The sequence below is a fragment of the Serinus canaria genome, chromosome 5, assembly GCF_022539315.1.
Source record: "Serinus canaria isolate serCan28SL12 chromosome 5, serCan2020, whole genome shotgun sequence".
Lineage (NCBI taxonomy): Eukaryota > Metazoa > Chordata > Aves > Passeriformes > Fringillidae > Serinus > Serinus canaria.
The window spans coordinates 6852165-6872705 of record NC_066319.1 but is presented as its reverse complement, the minus strand read 5'-3'; the positions used below and the strand labels follow the sequence as shown (position 1 = coordinate 6872705).

The 20541-nt window shown below is 41.8% G+C and overlaps 1 protein-coding gene across 4 annotated transcripts in view; it reads left to right on the top strand.

Annotated features, from left to right (window-relative positions):
• Window positions 1-4890: 4890 nt before the first annotated feature.
• The window catches only part of FAR1 (fatty acyl-CoA reductase 1), a 34240-nt gene continuing 18589 nt past the window's right edge, over window positions 4891-20541 (top strand). Inside the window, exons 1-3 of one of the 4 annotated variants that reach the window (XM_009097065.4) lie at window positions 4891-5026; window positions 15992-16186; window positions 20303-20478. In XM_009097065.4, coding sequence (XP_009095313.1) covers window positions 15998-16186; window positions 20303-20478 — 365 coding nt within the window. In that variant the 5' untranslated portion in view covers window positions 4891-5026; window positions 15992-15997. Of the gene's footprint in view, window positions 5027-7326; window positions 7488-11760; window positions 11779-15991; window positions 16187-20302; window positions 20479-20541 lie in introns of those variants that run through there. The other 3 variants (XM_050974892.1, XM_030239852.2, XM_050974891.1) reach the window with 3 other exon arrangements.

Here is a 20541-nt window from a genome sequence, read left to right as displayed (position 1 = left end):
TCCTCTGAAGGATCCCTTCCCCCTGCAGCACTCCTGATGGATGTCAGCCTTTCCTAGCAACTGTTTCTATCACCCACAGGTTTATCAATATACTCAGTGTACTAAACTATAATTAAGTGTATTGATATGCCAAAAGGCAATGAAAAAGATGGAGGAAATATCAAACATAAATATCATTCATATTAAGCTGGCAGGGCTTGGCACAGTGGCTTTGCACAGTACAGTTAAGAGGTGTTTTACTCAGTTTTTTCAAAATAAGAAGAATGAAATGAAGTTTCATATTCAAATCTTGTGGCGGGTATTTCTGCTGCTTTTAAGTGATGTGGCAAGGATGCAAAAGTAGAAATAATGTTTGTGTTTAGTCATGCAGGAAAAGATAATCAACCAACAGGAAACTTGTACAGTTCAACAAAGGAAATGCAAAGCCCTGCACTGGGGAGGAAAACCCCAATACACCAGTACAGACTGGGGATGGAGTGGTGGAGAACAGCTTTGTGGAAGGCCCTGGGGATGCAGGTGGCCAGCACACTGACTGTGAGCTGTGTGGGCAGGGAACAGCAGAGACATACTTTTCTCAGTAGTGTCCAGTGATAGGATAGGAGGCTACGAACAGAAATACGGAATTTCCACTTAAACAAAAGAAAACTGGTTTTTTATCATTGTAAAGGAGGTCAAACACTGGCACAGGCTGCCCAGAGTGGGTGTAGAGTTTCTCTCCTTGGATGCTCAATGCCCAGCTGGACACAGCTCTGATGAACTTGCTCCAGGTGGGCAGAGAGGGTGGACTAGACAATCTGCAGAAGTCCATTCCATTCTGATTCAGTAATTTTTATTGAATATACATAATAATCCTAACAGCTGTTCCCAAACCCCAAAGAATTAGCACATTATGATGGAAAGCCTAGAAAAGGTAGCAGAATGCATTCGATTGCAAACAATATATTTGTTACCCATCCTGTTTGTACTCTGATATCTAACAAGAAGTATATTCAGGGTAGAATTTAAAACCCACTCAGATCACTAAATAAATATCCTCAATCAGTTAATTCATTAGTAAAAGACAAAAGAGGCATTTGACAAAAAATTGTATTGACTCTTTGGAGAGTAAAATCACAAATTTTCTTTCACAGGGTGTTTGCCCTGTTTTGAATCCAAAGATGTCTTTAAATGCACCAGCTAGCTTTAGTCCACAGCTAAAAATAAGTTCCTGCACTTTTCCTAAACTGGTTTAACTAGTTTTGGTCAGACCCTTATCTTTGAACCATAGTGCCTCAAATTAGAAAACAAACAAGCTTTAACTGTGTTAGTTACTGCTCATACTGAAGCAGGTTCTGAGCTTCTGTAGGACTGTTCCTTTCTTACTGCATCCTGTACAGCAGTAAGTTTTCAAATTCCAGCCTATATTACTGTGCAGTTTGAGGACAAGAGCTGTTAATGCTCATTGCATCACAAATGCATCCTTTATAAACCCCTCCTTGACATGTGGCTGTTAGCTCCTTCCAGCGTGAGCACAGATGAAATATTACAGCAGTCTAAGCTCGCTGAACAGAACCTGGCAGCACAGAAAGTGACATTTCTCTTGACTAATCTTTTAATTAAATGGGTTGCATTTAGCAAGAATTGAAGTGAGCATCCCTACGGCCTTCACAAGTAGCTAGGCCGTGTTAAACACATGCCTTGGTTTATGCAAAACATTTCATGGTGTGTCCGCAGGTGACTGAAACAAAGAAACACGACTGCAGTTTGCATAAAACCAGCTCTGTTCCTGAAGTATACAGTGTATATATAGACACTTAGTGTATATATTTGTAAAAAGTGAAGTTATGCACAGAGAAACAAATTTCCATATGAACACTGTGCCCTGTAGTGTGGCTGTAAGTCCTGCTTGATACTTAGTGGCTTGTGTCTGGATCTCATCCTCTCACACCTCTGACAGTGTCCAAGGAAGGAGATTGGGGAACCTTGTCCAGGCAGGGGTAGCAAAATTAAACATTTCTATGAGCTGGTCAATAACGGACACCAGATTGTTACAATTGTTGGCCTTGCAAAAATTGGAGAGATGTAATGAAGCAGTCTGGAAAGCTCCAAAAGGCTCCTGTGAATTAAGTAACTTGCTCGCGTTGCTTAGAGAAGTGGATCAATTTAAAGATACAATCCAAATATCTTTTTTTTTCCCCTGATAGTGAGGATTTAGGGGTTTGTCTCACATGGGTAACAAACCAAGATTTTGCCTTGCAAGCACTTGCAGTTGTTTACCTATGGATTCCCACAACCTTGTGTCACGCTATCTCTGTGCTGGGTAATAGAGTTTCAAATAGGGTTGGGTTGGGTTTTTTTTTTTTTTAATAATTTATTCAGTGTTCCCAGACTAGGCCACATTGGTGTTGATATCTTCTCTGTTTCCTGCAATGAAAAATTCACAATGCTACCTTGAATAACCAGCTTGGTAGGTTCTTTGAGAAGTAACCATATGTTACTACATTAAAATGCAAATGAATCATGATACAATGTCACTATGACATTTTCCTGATGATAAATAATTTAGGAGAGATAAATTAACTGTGACTTTAAAAGAGTAATCTTGAAAAAAAATCAGATTTGCTTTATTATTATTATTATTATTAATAATAATAATAATAATAATTTATACTGAGACCATCAGTTAATCCACTGTCACTGCATTATAATTTATGAATGGACTACAATGATCAGAGGATATGGTATTTATTAGAGATAAGGTTTAAACCACCACCATTTTTTAGCTGTATTCAAAAATCAGACTGGACAAACAACACTGTTGTTCCCACACTGAAATGTTGCTGGGATATTCCCCATGACTTTTGTTTGGGGTCACAGACACATTTTACTGAGTGACTTCTGAAAAATATACCTAAATTTAACTGCTGTAGTAATCTGAGAAACTTTAATTTGCATATACCAACTAGACTTGTTTTAAAAAAAATTTTTCTTAAGAGTTCATGTGCACTGACTGCAATTCTGGCTGCAATGAACTCATCTTTTCTTAGTAATCTGAAAGGGAAAAGCCTCATCCCACAATTTGTAGGGCTGCCTACCAAGTGTGAGGGTTTCCATACAACAAAAAAGGAACCCTTGGTGTGTAGCAGGGTACAACAAAATGGTAAAACTTTTCATCAGGACTGTGTGGGAGATTCAGATTCCAGTCATTGTCTTCCTGAGTTAGTTTTCCTGTGGCTGAATGATTGGATGATGCCCCAGCTTCAGTAAGCAGGTGTTTTCCAAGGGACAGTCTGTGAAAAACTGTCCACTAGACAGTTATGATGAGGAGTTTACAGTTATATGATTCTAACTACTCTGTCAAGAAGTATCTAGGTACCAGGTGTAACTACTACGGAGTGAAAAAACCATGATAATACATATCTAAAAATAAGTATAAAATAATCACTGAGCTGCTGTGGAGGATGTGAGCAGAGCTCCCGTTCTCCTGGCTTGGGTCAAGCAGAAACCATTCTGAAAAATCAACCTGCCCTTGCATAAGCCAAGACTGTGCTTACAACAATTCTCATATAATACCTTATTTGTACAGTAATCTGAATAGTACAGGTTGCACAAGTTTATATAGGGTGTTTCCTAACTTTTAAATGCCTCTTCTTTTTTTTTTTTTTTTTTTTTTTGTTTTTGTTTTTGTTCAGCTGATGCATGTCCATCTATGCAATATTTAGTTGTGAAACCAATGGCATATGGTGGCAGGGCATGGCATCATGGAAGCACAGCACCGGGATATCACGTTGCACTGTTTGGTAACAGTGAGGCAAGTGGAGCGCAGTGACTTTTGCACACAAATCCAACGCCTATCAATAGCAATCTGATAATCCCAAAATTGAGCTCAGCGCTTTGGGGGTTGCAGCGGCAGTGCGGACTTGGTGGCTGGACTTGGTGTTCTCAGAGGCCTCTTCCAGCCTTGGTGGTTCCACTACTCCACCATTCCTCGATTCTCGGCCATTGGCACGGGGTCGTGCTGCTTTTGCCCCGCGGGCTCAGGCTGCCCCGAGTGCCGCGGTGCTGTTGCTGCGGCGCGGTGGCTCCGTGCTCCGAGGCCCGGGCTCGCTTTTCCCCGAGCCTCAGCCGGGGTTGGAGCTCTGGGCTTGGAGCTTTGGAGCCGGGTTTGGACCCGCGCTGGTTTCTAGTGGCAGCGTCCAGCGTTCTGGACAGGGACACACGCAGGGACAGCCAGGGACACTGCGGGTTCACACGGGGACACTTCCAGCCCCTCACGAAGAAGCCGCTCTGCCCCTCAGAAACGCGAGGCGGGGTGGGGGGGCGGTGTGTGCGTGTGTGTGACCTTCTGAGAGTGTGTGTGAGTGTGTCTGTGTGTGTGAGTGAGTGTGTGTGTGACCCTCTGTGTGTGTGCACTGTGTGTCTCTGTGTATGACCCTCTGTGAATGTGTGTGTCTGTCTGTGTGCGCTCTGTGAGTGCTCTGTGTGCGTGTGTGTGTCCGTGTGCGTCCGTGTGCGTGTGTGTGCACTGTGTTTGTATGTCTGTGTGTGTGTCTGTGTGTGCCTGTGTCTGTGTGTCCGTGTGTGTGTAACCACTGTGCGTGTCTGTGTGTCTGTGTGTCTGTCTGTGTGTGACCCTCTGTGTGTGTCTGTGTGTCCGTGTGTGTGTAACCACTGTGCGTGTGTGCGTGTCTGTGTGTGTGTGTCTGTGTGTGACCCTCGGTGTGTGTCTGTCTGTGTGTGTCTGTCTGTGTGTTTGTAACCCTCGGTGTGTCTGTATGTGTCTGTGTGTGTGACCCTCGGTGTGTGTGGGTGTGAGGGGGGAGCGCGCGGCTCCCCGCGCGTCACCGCTGGGGGCGGGGCCGCCAGCTGCCCGCCAATCCGCGCAGCCCCCGTCCCGCGAGCGGCGGCGCGAGCGGCCAATGGGCGCGCGGGGAGCGCGCGCGCAGCGGCCAACGGGAGCGGCCGTGCGGGGCCGCCGTGCAGGACCCTCGGGGCGGCGAGAGTAGGGCGGGCACAGCCGGGGCCGCGCCGCGACCGCCCGCAGGAGGTACCGGCACCCGCACCCCGCGCCCGGCCGTGCCGACCCCGCTGGCCCCGCCCGTGGACCGGGAGGGGGCCGTGGGGAAGGGTGCGGCCGCGCCTTTCCGGGAGGGAGGGATGGAGGGATGGGGGGCGACGGGGAGCTCCGGGGCGCGTCGCGTCGCGTCGCGTCGCGTCGTGGTGGCGGCCGGGTCGATGCTCAGTGAAGCGGAGAGCGTGGGCGAGGCCGAAAGCCCCCGCCCCGCCCGCCGCGGGGCCCGGGCCTGGGTACCACCATCCCCCCCAGGCACTGGGCGGGCCTGCGGCGAGCGGCGGCGCCCCGGCCCTGCCTGCACGGCGCTCCCGCTGGCCGCGGCCGCAGCGCCCGGTGGCTCCCCTCGGGCAGAGCCCGTGCCGCGGGGCCGGCGCACGGAACGGGCTCGCAGGGAAGGCCACGAGTTCCCCCGGTGCTCCGAGTAGCGAGCGTGTGTGGGGAGAGGCGGGATGGGCCATGCCCGCAGCCCCGGCCCCGCGGGTCCGTGCGGCGGGAGCGCTCCATCGGGAGCGGCAGAGCCCTTCCTCCGCTCGTGCCCTGGGAGAGGCTCGCGGTCCTCCTTGGAGCGGGAACCGCTGGGTCCTCCAAAGCACTTCCCTGAGTGAAGTTTGAAGTGTGGCTGATTTTAGGGTTACAGTGGTTGGTAGCGAGCTTGTAATCGAAACCAGCTTGATTCCCATGAAAATAGAAACCTTTAATTTCATTTAACCTACTTCAGGGCTTCAGCAACTTCATGAAGCTTTTTTTTTTTTTTAAATATTTTAATAACTCTTTCGGTAATAATTAAGAAGTGGAGCATGTAGGAATTTTACTGTCTGTGACATCCATCTGTACTGGAGCAGGCTAGAATTCTTGATTCCCAATTTGTGTATCATGTCTGTGCTTCTTAAATGAGATATCATTATTTCAGCAATTTGGAAATGATATACTAGATATACAGTAGATTTCTAGGATCTTCACCCTTCAGCTTCTCTACCCAGTTTTTCACCCTCCGCTCATATATCAGTGACTTAAAATTCAGCCATTTCCCCATCAAAAACCTGCAGATGGATAGGAAAGATTAATTTTATGGGTTATGTTTTTATGGGTTTTTTTTTTATCTCTACCTATTGCAGAGCTATAAAGTAATGACAAATCTAGATCTCTACATTTTTTACTGCAGGTGCTTGGTCTTTATTGCTGGACTGTAGGTATAGTGAAGCTTTACTAGACACAGTTTTAACAATGAAAGCACGTTGGGGGAGTTGTTCTAAATTAAATGTGGTTGTAGGTTTTGGACAGGTTAAGTGGTTTTTTCTTATAGTTCTGGAATAACCCAGCCTGTCCACACCTTAGTTATGTGTAGCAGCTGATACTTGTTGATAAAATTTAACATCAAAGCAAAACTGTAACCATCCATACCACCTCTTAGCTCCTGAAAGGCCACAAAGTGGCCTTTTCTGGCTGTTACAAAGTGAAGGATTCACTGTCATCTTCCTGTTTCTGAGCTCTATCTCTTGGAGGAGTTCCTCACAAGGGTTGTTGTTTCCGGTGCTAGGAAGGGGATGCCCGACAAACTAAAATGGTTATACAGCAATTTGGAAGGTTTAAGTGAGTGTTTCAGTGAAGAAGGTCCTGGGTGTTGTTGAAGACATGAATTGTTGCAGTGACTTCAGGCTTGGTTGGTTTCTTCAGCCAGAAATTGTGTCTGTTTTTTTGTCACAAAATATTCAGCGTTTGAGGATGTTCTGTGTAGTTTGCTTGTTACTTATCTGCAAGAAGCAGAACTGCTGAGTGGCAAGCTAAAAATTCTGAAAAGGAGCCAATATCAGCAAGAATTGTGCTTGGCTAGTTTGGTAGGTGTTGTGGAGGACTTGCATTATGTAAACATTCGGTGCCTGGGCATGGTTAGTACCATCATGCACATCCATGGTGTTTCTCCCTGCTGCTGATTCCAAGCCTTGCAGTAAGAACAGTAATAAGTCTGTTTAGCCTCAACACTTGTATAGTTTGGAAGCTGCAAACTGTAGTAACAAATCCTGTCTTATCAGAATAAACTAGGTGTTACCTTTTTTTTTAGTGTTTTGCAGTGAGCACTGTATTTCTGTTGAGCTCTCTCCAGCAGTGGGGACCCCAGGAATGTACCCTGTCACTTTCTGCCCTCTCTGTGGTGACAAAGGCAGTGCTTTTAGCAGATGTAGGTGTCTGTGTGTGCACAGGACCTCACACCTTTCCGTGTCATTGTTCAGCCTGATATTTGTAAATTTGTAGAGCTCCTTGTGCAAGAGGCATAATTGATAGATCCGGAGAGGACATCCATTAGCATAAATAGGAGTTAAGATTGGAGCTCTTGGCACTACACACGATCAGTATCTGCCATCCTGCCGAATAAATAGCTCTTCTCCTGAGCAGGAGGAGGAGGAGGGAGGCTGCCAGCATCCTGTTTGGAAGACAGGTAGGCAATCTCTTGGTACAACTTGCTTTGAGTGTCTGTTTAAATCACTTTTAAAGAGAAGAAAATTGTGGAAATTGGGTTGGTTTTTTTTTTTGGCTGTTTGTTTCACATGTATTGGAAGAAAGGAAGGGTAAACTAGTGTGGCTTTTCTTTTCTTTAGAATGTGAATGTGTTTCAAATACAACTTGGTAGAGCACTTGTCAGATAAATGAATAATTTTTAGGTTTCAAAAGAATCATTGTGTATTTCTGCAGGAATATAATATAAGAGAAAATACCATTTAACTGTAAGAGATTTGGGAATGTATGGGAGGAATCTGGAAGTGTCGATTCCGTAGGACTTTAAATTCATTGTGTAATGTCTATTGTAAAACATGATTCAGGCCTTCTGTGTAATTTAAAACATGAGAAGAATAAGAGCTGGGCTTTTTGTTCTTGATTAAGTATTCCAATTGTAATTGCTTTGTGAATAATAAGTTTGAACAGAACATAATTGCAGGTGCAGGTTTTGGGTAGTTATCCTTGTCTTGTCTGATCAATATATAAAAAGGTGAATGTGGGTTTTAATTACCAGGATTAAGGAGTTAACCCTGAAACTTAAAGTAGATACTGAAAGTCTCTTATCGCTGAAACTGGACAAACTGATGAGCACTTGAATGTTGTGTGTTCCCCCCTGCTCCCTTCTATTTACTTGATTTTTGGCTTTCCCCTCCCAGCAAAATGACAGTATCACAGTAGTAACTGTAGCAATGTTCCTGCTGCTGCTAAAGCTTTCCCTAGTGATAACCAGGGCTGGAGATCAGCAGGTTCGTGTGAAGGGTGAAGTGATGCCTTTGGCCTGTTTTCCTAAGGCAGTGAATAACAATTGCGTGATGGAGAGTCAGCTTCGAGTGCTGCTCTGCCCATTGTGTTGTAGATGTGTCCTTCAGACAGGTTCTGTTCTCCTTTCTTAACTCAAGAGTAATGATTTACGCAAAGTAAGATCCATGATTTATGCAACTACCCTGATAAACAGTGAGGCTTTATCTTGTAATCCTTTTCATAACCAAAAGTGCAAATGAGATTCTAATGCAGATTTCTAATTATATTAGATAAAATGATCTGGAACTCAGCTTCTGTTCACCAAATCTTGAATCTGCCTGCCTCTTGATTTCCTGGAACTTGTTTAAAATTCTCTCTGCACGTGTGTTAAACATGTTTTCACATTAATTTGTGATGGAGTACAGTTAATGTTCTTATGTGGGATATGCTTTCCTGGAATAGCTTAATAACTGACCTGATCTATGCCTTCCGTGCAATTTTGAGAAATTAGTTTAACTATGCCAAAAGAGACTTCCCCCCCACCCCCCCTTCACTGTGCACTTGATGACTAGGCTCAAACAGTAAACAATTTAGAAAAATGTCAACTTATGACCTAATTATAAAAGGATTGTAAAAACCTCCTACTTTGTTCCAGTTGATTTTTGGAGGAGGGACTGTCTGTAAAAGAAACATTTACAGCAAAGCAAGGGACTTCCCTAGTATGTACTTTGTGAACAGATTACTTACTAAGAAGTAATTACGAAGTCATCTGGTACAGAATCCCTCTGAGTAGAGGCACAAGTAAGTGGAAACTTGTAGTAAAATGAGAACTTTGGCTGAAGGAAGGTGTGTGAACACATGCTTAAGAAATACCTGTGTAACCACAGGCTCTAATGACAGTGTTCTGCTGAGATCAACTCAACAGTGGCCCACGTTGAAATCAGGTTCTGCTCCATAAGAGTAGAGGATTAAAAAAGGTTAAATACTCCATGACTGTGAGCACAGCCCTCCCTTCAGAGTATCTTATTTCGCAAGGGTGTCTTCGGTGAAGTAGTTGATGAGTTGGGCTGAATTATGCCAGTAAGTTATTGGATTAGTTGGTCCCAATTCACCATCTCCCCAAAGCAATTGAGGGAATAGTGTACTTTGGTTTTGGTCATTGTCATCTAAAAGAAAGTGACAGAACTACTTCTGTGTCTGGTATTAAAGAGAATTTTGATATTAATGTGCTGTAGTGCTGTTAAAGAGATCATATGCAGTATTAGCTAAGTCTCACCTAATTCAATTTAATAGTGCTCCTTACCTTGAATGCATGTGCTGCCAGAAGTAGTAATATATACAGGAGGAATGTAGCTTGAGGAGCACACGTTTTAGGGCATGCTTTCAGTATCTAGCATATTTCAGTGGTTAAGAATAGTGAGGAGAACTGTTTGAAAACCAAGTCTACTTTATTTTTGTACACAGAGCTATACACTCAGCTATGTAAACTTTGACCTAACTAGATTGGTTACTCAAACTGGTATTGTGTTTCATTAGATAAATGATTTAAAGAGGACAAATCTTTTCATTGGTAGTTGGGAAGTTTCTTTCTAGTCTTCAGTCCTGAACATGTTCAACTAGTTTGAAATGCCTTGTTATTTTTCAGAAATTCACTTAAATCACTGAGTGTCAGCCACAAGTTTGCCATAGAGTTTTGGGACTTCTGGTGGCATTTATCCATGCTGCAGCTGTCGGCCTGGTCCTTCAGATAGATTTAGTTTTGTTATATTTCATGTGTAGAGAACACAGTATTACCCTGAATCCATCCCCATTATTGTGTGGAAAGTGTGTAGTGAGACACTTGAGGTCTGGCATATTACCCAGGCCAAGCCAAAGACTGGCTAGGTGATGTTGGATAAGTGGGCCCATTTTGATAATTCTTCAAAACTTAGTTGTTCTAATTAGCTTTCAAGCCTGCCAGTATGTCTTCCAGCTCCTGGAGGTGTGTTACATTTTCTTGGTCCCTGGCTTACAGTTAGTAAAGAAAATGAACTTGCAGAGAGTAGATAAGAATGCTGGTGAAATCTAAAACATGGATAAACCTGTCCATCTACTAGCTGAGGGAAAAATCCCAAATCTTCCACATGATTGGGAAGTTTGGAATAGGTATGCTTTAAGGTTAACTTGTGCCCAAAGCAGTTTACAGTCTCTACTTATCTTTTAAAGCAGTATCTTTCACAGATAAGGTTTCCCAATGGCTATAACCTTGGACCACAGAGACAAACAGACTGTATCCTTTGGAGATATGCTGGCTAGGTATTGGCCACATAGGGTAGGTCATTAGCCCTTGTGGTGCTTGAAAATGTGGGCTTCTGCTGATAGCATTAATTGATTTGCTTTTGTGGAAATAAGGTACAGATGAAATGAGACATGATGATATGATATAATATGACATGACCCAGACTTATCTTTCTGGCAGTAACCTTGTTTAGATGAGTTAAATATTACTTCCTTTGTTGCCCGAGTCTCTCCAATCTCTCTAGTTCTCAGAGTTGGTTTTTTTTTTTTTTTTTTTTTGGCTTGTGATGGTGTCCTTGCAGTATGGCAATTGGATCTCTGTATGAGGGATTCTGTAGTGATTTTTGTCTTGTGTGGATGCAGTGGGGAGTGTGTGTGGTGTTTAAACACACTTGGTGCACTCAGATTTGATGTCTGGACAAACTTCATCTTCTGAATATACCTAAACAAAATGCTCCTTCCACCTTACTTTTCCTGCTTTTTACTCCTGCTAGTGCTGGATTCAAGCTGTCTGAGGGAAGGGGGAAATTGATTTGTTGGGCTGTGCTTTTGCAGAACTTTGTGGTTTGTTGCTGATGTTTGAGAGGTTGGGAAATGCACATTTTCCATTTCCCGTGAGTGATAATCTTGATAGGATTGAATTTGGAGGGAGCATGCTGTTGACCTAATGTTTGTTAGTGATAAACCAGAAGACAGAGCATTTAATCTCTAACAAGGACACACATGCACACTCTCTGGCTGCTGCTGGATTTAGCATTTAAACATTCAGTGGAACTGCAGCAGGCTTTCCTGGCACTTGGGGAGCACATCTTTAAGCATCTTGATCTGTGTTTGGACAAATCTGGGAACTGATCATTTTCCTGTTAAAAACAGAATTGTCCTTGTTTTGAGAGTCAGAGCCGTATGAAGCTGTGAGTTAAATGTTGCTGCAGTGGCTCTGGAGGCAAACAGAGCTGCTGTTGTTTGCTCCATAATAGCACTTGCTCAGCCTTGGACACGAGAAGTTTTTGCAAGATGGGGAATGTTGGCTAGGATCCTGGAGTGTTGGTTTGCTGGTGGCTTCCTTTTTTTTCCTGAAGTGCTTATGAATTCTTCACTTATCAGAGGACAGCACCCTCCACACAAGCATATCTACGAAGTGTCACTGTGGGCTTCGCCCTGAACCTTGTGAATTCAGAAGGATCCCAGCAGCAGCTGCTCTGTAGCAGCTTCAAGTAGGATTCCTCTAGCAAAGGCTGTTTGTACCTCTGGGTAATGTAGGGGATTTTGAGCGTTTCTGTTCTAGAGTGAGATTTTTTTACAGAATTCTTATTAAGCCTTTCAACTGTCAAATTTCTTTATTCTAGACTGTTATTACTTATTAGCTCAAAAAGGTGTCTATGATACAAGGTTTTAGATATCCCACAGTGTAGATTAGACAGTTTTGTGTTTGGTAGAAGTTCTCTGTGTGTGTTGAAGAGGTAGATGTTAACAGATGATTGGCTAACTGGTTAACAGTTATCCAATCATCCAATAACAAATATGTATTGCTGGTTAACAGCTATTGTAAACATACAAGATGTACTCTAAACCAGATAGATAAAGTGATTGCTGACACTTAACCTTAACATGTTAAATTTGTTTTTGCTGTGGTTTCTTGCAAGGTAGATTTTTATTTTCTTTGCACTTGCAGCAGCTTGTTATGTGTTAGAGACTAAATTAAATTTCTGATAGGAACTACATTCCTACTACATTCCTACTATTCCTGTATTTCTTGACAGTTTTTTAAAAACAGAATTATAAAATCGTTCTTCCAACCCTATCAATTCTTTGATTCTTCAGTAATTTGCTGCTGTAAAGAACTTTAAAAAGTAATATATTATACCTGTAGGTAAGACCCTTCTGTGTTTGAGATGAGGAGTTGCCAGCAATGCTGTGCTGGCATGTGGACATGCATTCTCAGAGAAGGCAGGGAAAGGTAGGTGGAGAATGGGAACATTCTTTCCTTTCCCTGTGCTTGAGATAACCTTTCTTTCTAACATAGCAAAGCATAGGCTGCTGGATTCAGACTTTGATCATTCACACCTAGATTCCATGCATGGTTTTTACCCTTTAGATCCAATTTGGTGCTTTTAGGCAGTTCCCTTACAATCCCTGTGTTTGCTGTAATGTTGACAGCAATGTGTACTTCTGGAAAAGTCACCAATTGTGTTTTCTAGCTGGAATCTTCCAGACTAATGGAAGTAGAAGACAATCTCAGTGTGGGAAGTTGCTATGAATAAAGTTTACCAAAGACTGGTTGCTGGAGAACAGGGTAAAGAGAAATTGGATTGAGAGTTTCTTAAAGGAAATATTTCTTAATCCTTAAAAAAAAAAAAAAATTAGCCTGCAAACATAAGTGTTGCTGCCTCCCAAGTGTGAATGTGAGTATTTGTGGATAGTCCTGGTTTTTTAATTGAAGCCATTTCATCATTATGGTTCATCAGTCCTGGTTTTTTAATTGAACCCATTTCATCATTATGGTTCATCATAGCTCTGGATGTCGATGTTTTGTAGGTCTGGTATTCTGATTTCAGCCTCTTAGACAAAGGAATATGATCAGAAATGACTGAGGCAGGAAACTTTGATCTACTTTGTGCCAGTTTTCTTTACATCACCTGACCCTAAATATTGTCAGATTTTGCAGACACTTAAAAAGCTGGACTACAGCAACACAGGTATTACCACTGACAGCATAAATTTTCATTGCTTTCATAGCTTTCAGAAACAGATGTTGGACCATAGCCACATACTGGGTATTATCCAAGGTTCCTGTGTAGACGTAGCCAAAAACTCTGCCCATGTGAGGTTTGCAGGCTGAGGTTGTGGCATTATGTCAGAGGCAGGATTAAACCTTTCTTTGAGGAAGGACAGGTGAATGGATAGTATTAGATGCTCTCATAGAGAGGCTAGTTAGGTAAATTAGTAAGAAGGATATGTAGGAACCATGACAAAACTGAATCTTAGTGACATAATTGCTGCAGTAATGATTGCGTGAGTTTTTGCCTTCCTCTTTGAGAGAACTGAAATCCTGTCCTATGGGAGTGATCATGCAGATCTTTAGGAGGAAGTGAATGGTGTACACAAAGACCAGGGAAACAAAAGTTATGGGGAAGACATACCTGAAGAGCATTAACTGTGACTTTGAGCCATGGTAAAGACAATGGGCTTGTATCTTAATTGAATAGGGAAAAATGACTCATAAGCATGCTCTGTCTTGCACTCCATGCTTTATGGCAGGAGCTTTCAGACTTGAATTAGAGTCTCTTAACCGTGTGGCAGAAGTGTTTTAATGTAAATAGCTTTTTCTCTTGACCTTCAAAGAAATAATTCCAGGTGATGTACTGTGGTCAGTGGAAATAGTAGTGCTTGTTCTGCTCTAAAAATGTTGCTGTATCCTACTATCTGTTGTTAGATGCTTCACTTCTCAAAGAAAAAGGTCAAAAGAAGGATTTGGAGTATCTGATGTAGCACTTGGTACCCAGACTTGTGAAACCAGGACTTGGGCAGGTAGTAGCTCATTTCTAGCAAGTAATCACTTGGAACTTGTTCAGAGAATGTTGCGATATGAGCCCATGAAAAACAGAGCACAATTGCTTTGATATGCTGGGTACCTGACAAATAGGTGTTCCAAAAATATTTACTTACTTTTCAGGCAAAAAGGACAAATTAGCTGTTCACTCCTAACATACATTATGTGCATTCCCTGGGAAGTCCCTGCTTGCAGTATCTTGCTGTCTTGAAAGAGCTGAGGGTATTTAGAAGTTGCACCTTTATTCCTAGGTGGCAGATGAAGAAAGGTTCTCACCCTGTTAAGGTATTCAGTGTTGTAATCCTTATTTGCCTAAGAAGCATTCCATCTGTGTTTAAATATTCTCAGTTCTGTGGGTTTTTTTTTTTTTTTTTTCTTTTTAGTACCATGATTTTGTGGACTCTCTCCATGAGATGAGCTCAGTTGTTCAGAGCATGATGCTGATAACACCAAGGCTGTGGGGTCAATCCCCTTGTGGGCCATTCACTTGAGAGCTGGATGATTCTTGTGGGTCCCTTCCAGCTCAGAACATTCTGTGACTCTCTGTGGTCCCTTTTTGGAAGTGTTTTGGTCATAGCAGTTTGCGTGGAACTGCTGTAGAGGACTATAATTAGACATTCACTGCATCAGCTCAGGATTTTGATGAGTCTAATGAGAAAGATTGGTTAAATGTGGTGGAAGTGTATCCATAATGCTGCAATCTTATCTAGTAAGAGTAAAATGGTTAAGGGTCACAGTAAAGATGTTGCTATAGCTGACTTAAAAGAATGGCACCTCTGGATGATGCACTGTGATTGAGTCCTTGGGATCCTAAAGGCCACATTCTCACTTCATTGTGAGACATGCCATATTTGTCCTCAAAAAGAGTTTCAGTTTCTCGTAGCAAGAATGACATCATTTCCGAGAGGCTGATGAAGGGAGGGGAAAAGAATCATGATTCTCAAGGTTATCTTACTAACTGAAGCAAAACCTAAGCACTTTCTAGCTTTGTGCTGAATTTGAGTAATAATCCCTCACCTTTCATTTTATTAGGAGGTGTATTTGTGGTTCCATCTTAGTTTGTTGAGAATTCGAATGACTTTATTATTTGTTTTTTTCCCTCCCAAATGACTTAATGGATGAAGCAGTTGGAAAAATCTTATCTGTGGATCTGTATGGATTTTTTGTAATCAGCGCAAAACTATGAGATCCCATTCCAAACAACTAACTCAGTCTTCTCTCTGGTTTAGTTTAATTGGTAGGGAGGCTCATCCTAACAGTGACAGGGGCTCTGCTGGCACAGTCAGAATTCCAGGGCCAGCTATTGGGATGCTTGGCTCCCTGTCTTCTGTCAGTGGGTTTGAAGAATCCATTTGTGATTACATTTTAATGATACAACCTCTAGTTCGCATGGAGCAGCCCTTGGAGTGGTAAAGGACTGTGCACACAGAGGCAAAAATAGACTGAAGTTGGGCTATTTTCTTGGCTGAGTGGATGTCTCAGTCTTTAAAACACTGTTAACAGGGGCAGTTTACAAGAAGATCTGGAATTACTGTAGTGACCCTGTGGGAATCTTGTCTCAGTCTTTAAAACACTGTTAACAGGGGCAGTTTACAAGATCTGGAATGACTGTAGTGACCCTGTGGGAATCTTGTCTCAGTCTTTAAAACACTGTTAACAGGGGCAGTTTACAAGAAGATCTGGAATGACTGTAGTGACCCTGTGGGAATCTTTCAGAATATTGTGAAAAAAGACAGCTTCAAGTACTGGTTATAGGTAAAAAAATCTGTTAAGCATTTCTTTCAGGTATAAACTGTACAGATATAATTATTCAATCTTCTGCAAATCTGGACTCTGTAAGTTCTTTAACATACTTTTTGTTTTTATCTTTTGTAAAGGTCACAATGGTTTCCATTCCTGAATACTATGAAGGAAAAAACATCCTCCTGACAGGAGCTACCGGCTTTGTGGGAAAAGTGCTTTTGGAAAAGCTGCTCAGATCCTGTCCTAAAGTGAAAGCAGTGTATGTGCTGGTAAGAAAAAAAGCAAAGCAGACAGCTGAAGCACGAGTAGAAGAAATTACCAGCTCTAAGGTATGTGTCATATGCTCACAAAGCTCACCTTTGTCCTTCATTATGATGCTCTCATTTTGAGAACAGCTTCCGTTTGTCTAAAGCAAAATGTTATTGTTAATTTTTTTGTTGTTGTTGTTGTTCTAATAGAAATACGAAATCTAAGACCTGGCAGTGTTTCTATAGCTGCTTCAAGATGTTGGTGTCTAGCAAAGCCAGTAGTTGAAAATTATCCTGTATTTAATTCAGGAGGAGGATGTTCAGCTGTAATGCAGAAATGAGAAGTCAAAGTCTGTGTCAGAATTTGTTAAGAGAATATAAAATCAAGTACAAGAGGTAGTGGACTGGGAGTTGTAAGACAGATTGAGACTCTTAAAGATCTCAAGCAAGTCACTTTTTCACCTTGTGGCTTCTCTTTTTTTCTGGAATGTGCTACTGGATCTAGCAGTAAATAAGAATGTGTCATTTCAACAGGAACTTACATTTGCAAGTGGAAAAGAATATTTTGGCTTAGCAGATTGTTACAGATTTCTGTTGTCAGCCTGTGACAGCTAGAAAGGCACTGAAGGTCTGTGCTGTGGAATTATCCAAGTGGCTCTCTAAATGATTTTCTGTGCAAGCTGGGTCAAATACTTTGCTCCTGAAGAGACTCATTACCTTGATATTCTAGTGAGCTAGGCTGACCATTCTTAGTAAGTGTAGAATTATTCATCTCTGTTGCCCATCTTTCTCCTTAGAGAGTATCCTGTTCATGACGGGAAGGATGAGCAGGATGAGGAGAGATTTCTAGCATGAACTTTGCTAAAGCAGAGTTTGTTAATTTCTATCTAGGCCGTTCTCTTTGTCCTGGTTTAGGGCAAATTTGGGAGAGAATCCCCAAAAAGGGCTTCTCCAAAAAACAAACCCACACGGCCCCTCCCCACAACCGGTTCAGGAAGAATTCCTCAGAGAGAAGGAAGGAAAGAACCTGTTTATTTGACAAGCACAGCACTCTCTAGCACACACAATGAACACTACCGGATGACACCACTCTTCCACTGCTCTGAAAAAGATGACAAATTCAGAAAGTCTCTCCTGACGGTGGTCGCTGTTATCAGTCCCTCCGGTGCTGAGGCAGCTGCTGCAGCCACAAGGTGTAAACTCTCTCTCCGTGTTCCAAATCCCAGTCTGGAGCAGTCAGCAGGTCCAAACAGGGTGTGGGGGGAACAGTCCAGGAAGGAATTTGGACTGTTTAGCTAAATTAACTAATGAGAAGGGGGGGTGAAAAAGCAAGAGCAAGCAAAGCAGAAGCGAAGCCAGAAGCAAGAGCAAAGGCAAAAAGCAGGGCAAAAAGCAAAAAAGCACTAAATCCTGGTGCTATCTGTATGTCTCGCTGAGTGGCTGATAAGAGGCCCAAAACAAAACTTTCACTCTCTCAGTCTTAAAGGCACAGAACATCCTATCCAGCATAAATTACACACATGAATGGGGATAACAGTCACCCTAGGACACTCTTAAGAAACACAGGCGTCAGCAGTTTAATTTTTTCGTTGAGATGATACAATGTAGTCTGTGCAAAGTGTGTTAGAAGGTGCTTAAGGGGAATCAATAAGGAGCTATGAATGCACTTAGGGGTAAGTTGTTTAAAGTACAGCAGTGGATTTCTACAACTCTGACTAATTTGGGATTATAGCAAATATGAGGATGGCTGTTTCCTAGTTATTTTCTGTAACTAGTCAAAAACTGTATCTCATTACTCAAAAAGCATCTTCCTGTAGTCTCGTGCAATGTCATAAAACAGAATGAGTTACAGTGGGGTTCTATCTTAAAATTCAGTTGCATGTTCTCTCCACATAAAACCTTCAGTTTGTCACTGCCCTGAAACAATGAAAAGATCTCCAGACTAAGCTCTGAGATGCAAAAGGAAAAATTTCTCAATCCACTTTTTGTATACACTATTACCCAAAGAAAGGTGGGGAGTGTCTGGGCAGAGGGAGAAGTAGCACTAGTGTGGACTGACTTTGGTAAGCTGTAAGGCTCAATATGGCTCTTAGGAAACCTGTTGTAAAAGGCTTTTAAATTTGAGTCAAAGTCTGCTTGTAGTCTGTTCCAACTCCCGTTGAGATAAAAATCTGATGTGATTTGAGTCTTGGTGAGCACTTATTGCTGGAGCAGATTCACAGCAGAAATCCTGGTAAGCAGAGTTACTGCTTGAGGCAGGAATGTGCAGGGATGGAGTTGCTCATCTATGCAGAGATGTAGAATAGGGCCAGATGTTTGTTCTGTCTTTATCAAATGATTAGACAAGAATGGAAGTCCATTGTTTTAATGGCTTTGATGTCATCAAGATTCTTCCAAAAGTCGATGAAAACTTTAATAAGATTTATTGTCTTAAGCTGTCCAGTTGCAAGGGCACTGCCAGTAATTCTTCACGATTTAGGTGGACTCATTAAGTGTTCTGGAGATGCTTCAACATTCTGTTTCTTGAAGAGTTTGAAATCTAAATTGGTGAATGTGGTAATAAATAAAATAAATGTGAAATAAACTGAGCTACAAATAGCAAAACAGTGTTGAGGTTTCTACTTTCTTTGGACTTCACGTATCTAATTCCTCTGCAGATTTGCCATATATATTGCATGCAGTCTAGGTATTTCTTCTTCTTCGTCCTGGTGTGGGTGCTAGTAAAGGGTGTGTGGCAATAGTGCATGACTATGGATGTGAAAAGGGGTATAACAGATGTGATGGATGTATGAAAAATAAAAACTGGCTCTTGGCGCTGCTTTTCTGTTATAAGGCAATATCACACATTAATGTGGTTAAAAGGCAGTTGCTTCAGCTCCCTGGAGGAAGGTGCCATCATTCCAACCAAAAACATAGTAGGCTTATTTTTCAAAATCACAAAAAGTTTCTGCCCTTAGGTAAGAACTGTTTGCTGTACCCATAAGAGTTGCAGAGGCATTAAATACTGTCTTGGCAACTTTGTCCTATAAAGAGAAGCTTCATGTTTGCAAAGTCCAGTCAAGCCTTGAAAAGTGGAGATGTATCATGTTATCACTGTAGATTTAGCATTGCTACTTCAGGTGGCCACACAATGAGCTGCATTATCTCATGTTTGGGCTGAAAAAAACATCTCAAAAAATTAGAGGTGGACCTTTTTTTAGGTCACACAGCTCTGGGGCTTCTTGCTTTTGCCAGTGTCAGAGAAGCAACAGGAATAAAGAAATTAGAAGGACCAGTCTCTGTGGTAGAAATGCAAACTTACATTGCCTGAAGTGTTGTGAAACTGCACCTTTAGGTGACTTAATTTATAGTTTGAAATTAATTAATGTCATTCTGTAAGGAAATGTTTTTGGCTATTTATATTTGATATAACATGCTTGGACTGGAAAAAGAAAGAACTGCTATGATTTTAATACTGGTGTTGAAGCAGTTGCAATATATTGGCCCCTGGACAGTAAAGAAGGGTCTGCTCTTCTGCAGCTTTCAAGGGTGTTTTATTGCCACAGTACTGGATTATAGCAGATATGAGGATGAGCCACAGTGTGGCTCAGGAAAACTTGCATACAAATGAATATAAATAAGATGAGGCAAGAATTTTGATCTGTGTGTTAAGCCACCTGGCTAGAACCCAGCTATTTATGAGAAGAATTCTTAATGGAATATAATTTTGGTGAGATTTTTTTCAGGGGGAATTGCTGAACATCAATTTGATCAAACTTAATCAGATGCTCTAATGTGGTATGCCTTTTTTCTTTTAACTAGCCAGAGAAACTATTTCTTGTTTTTTTTTGTTTTAATAATTTGGAAGTTCTCCAAGACTGGCATAATTTGAGGATAGCATTTCTTAAATCACTGGAAATTTGTAAATCTTAATGCAATATTTCTAAACCTAAAGTCCAACATGACTTATATAAGAATTTTAATAGCTATTATCAAGCTTTGGAAGTGGGTCGACTGTTCCCTTTCCTTCTGTTGGAAAAAAATACAGTTTATGAGAAGTCTGTAACATGTTCTTATGGTATTGCTAATGCATTGTTCTAACTTCCTGATGACCTCAAGAAGTTTGAAAATATAGGCAAAGAATGTGTGATTTTTCTTCACTTAAGTGAATTGTTTCTCTTACCTTCACTGAGTTTATAGTCCTGTTATTTTTGACAGCTCTTTGACAGATTGAGAGAAGAGCAACCAAACTTCAAAGAAAAAATAATAGTAGTTGTGAGTGAATTTACACAGCCTGAACTGGATCTTAGTAAACCAATCAAGGACGAACTTATAGAATGCATTAATATTATATTTCATTGTGCTGCTACAGTCAGATTCAATGAAACACTAAGGTGAGTCTAAAATTCTGTTTACCCTGGTCTGGTAAACCAATGGTGCTCAAAGGGAGGGGGTGA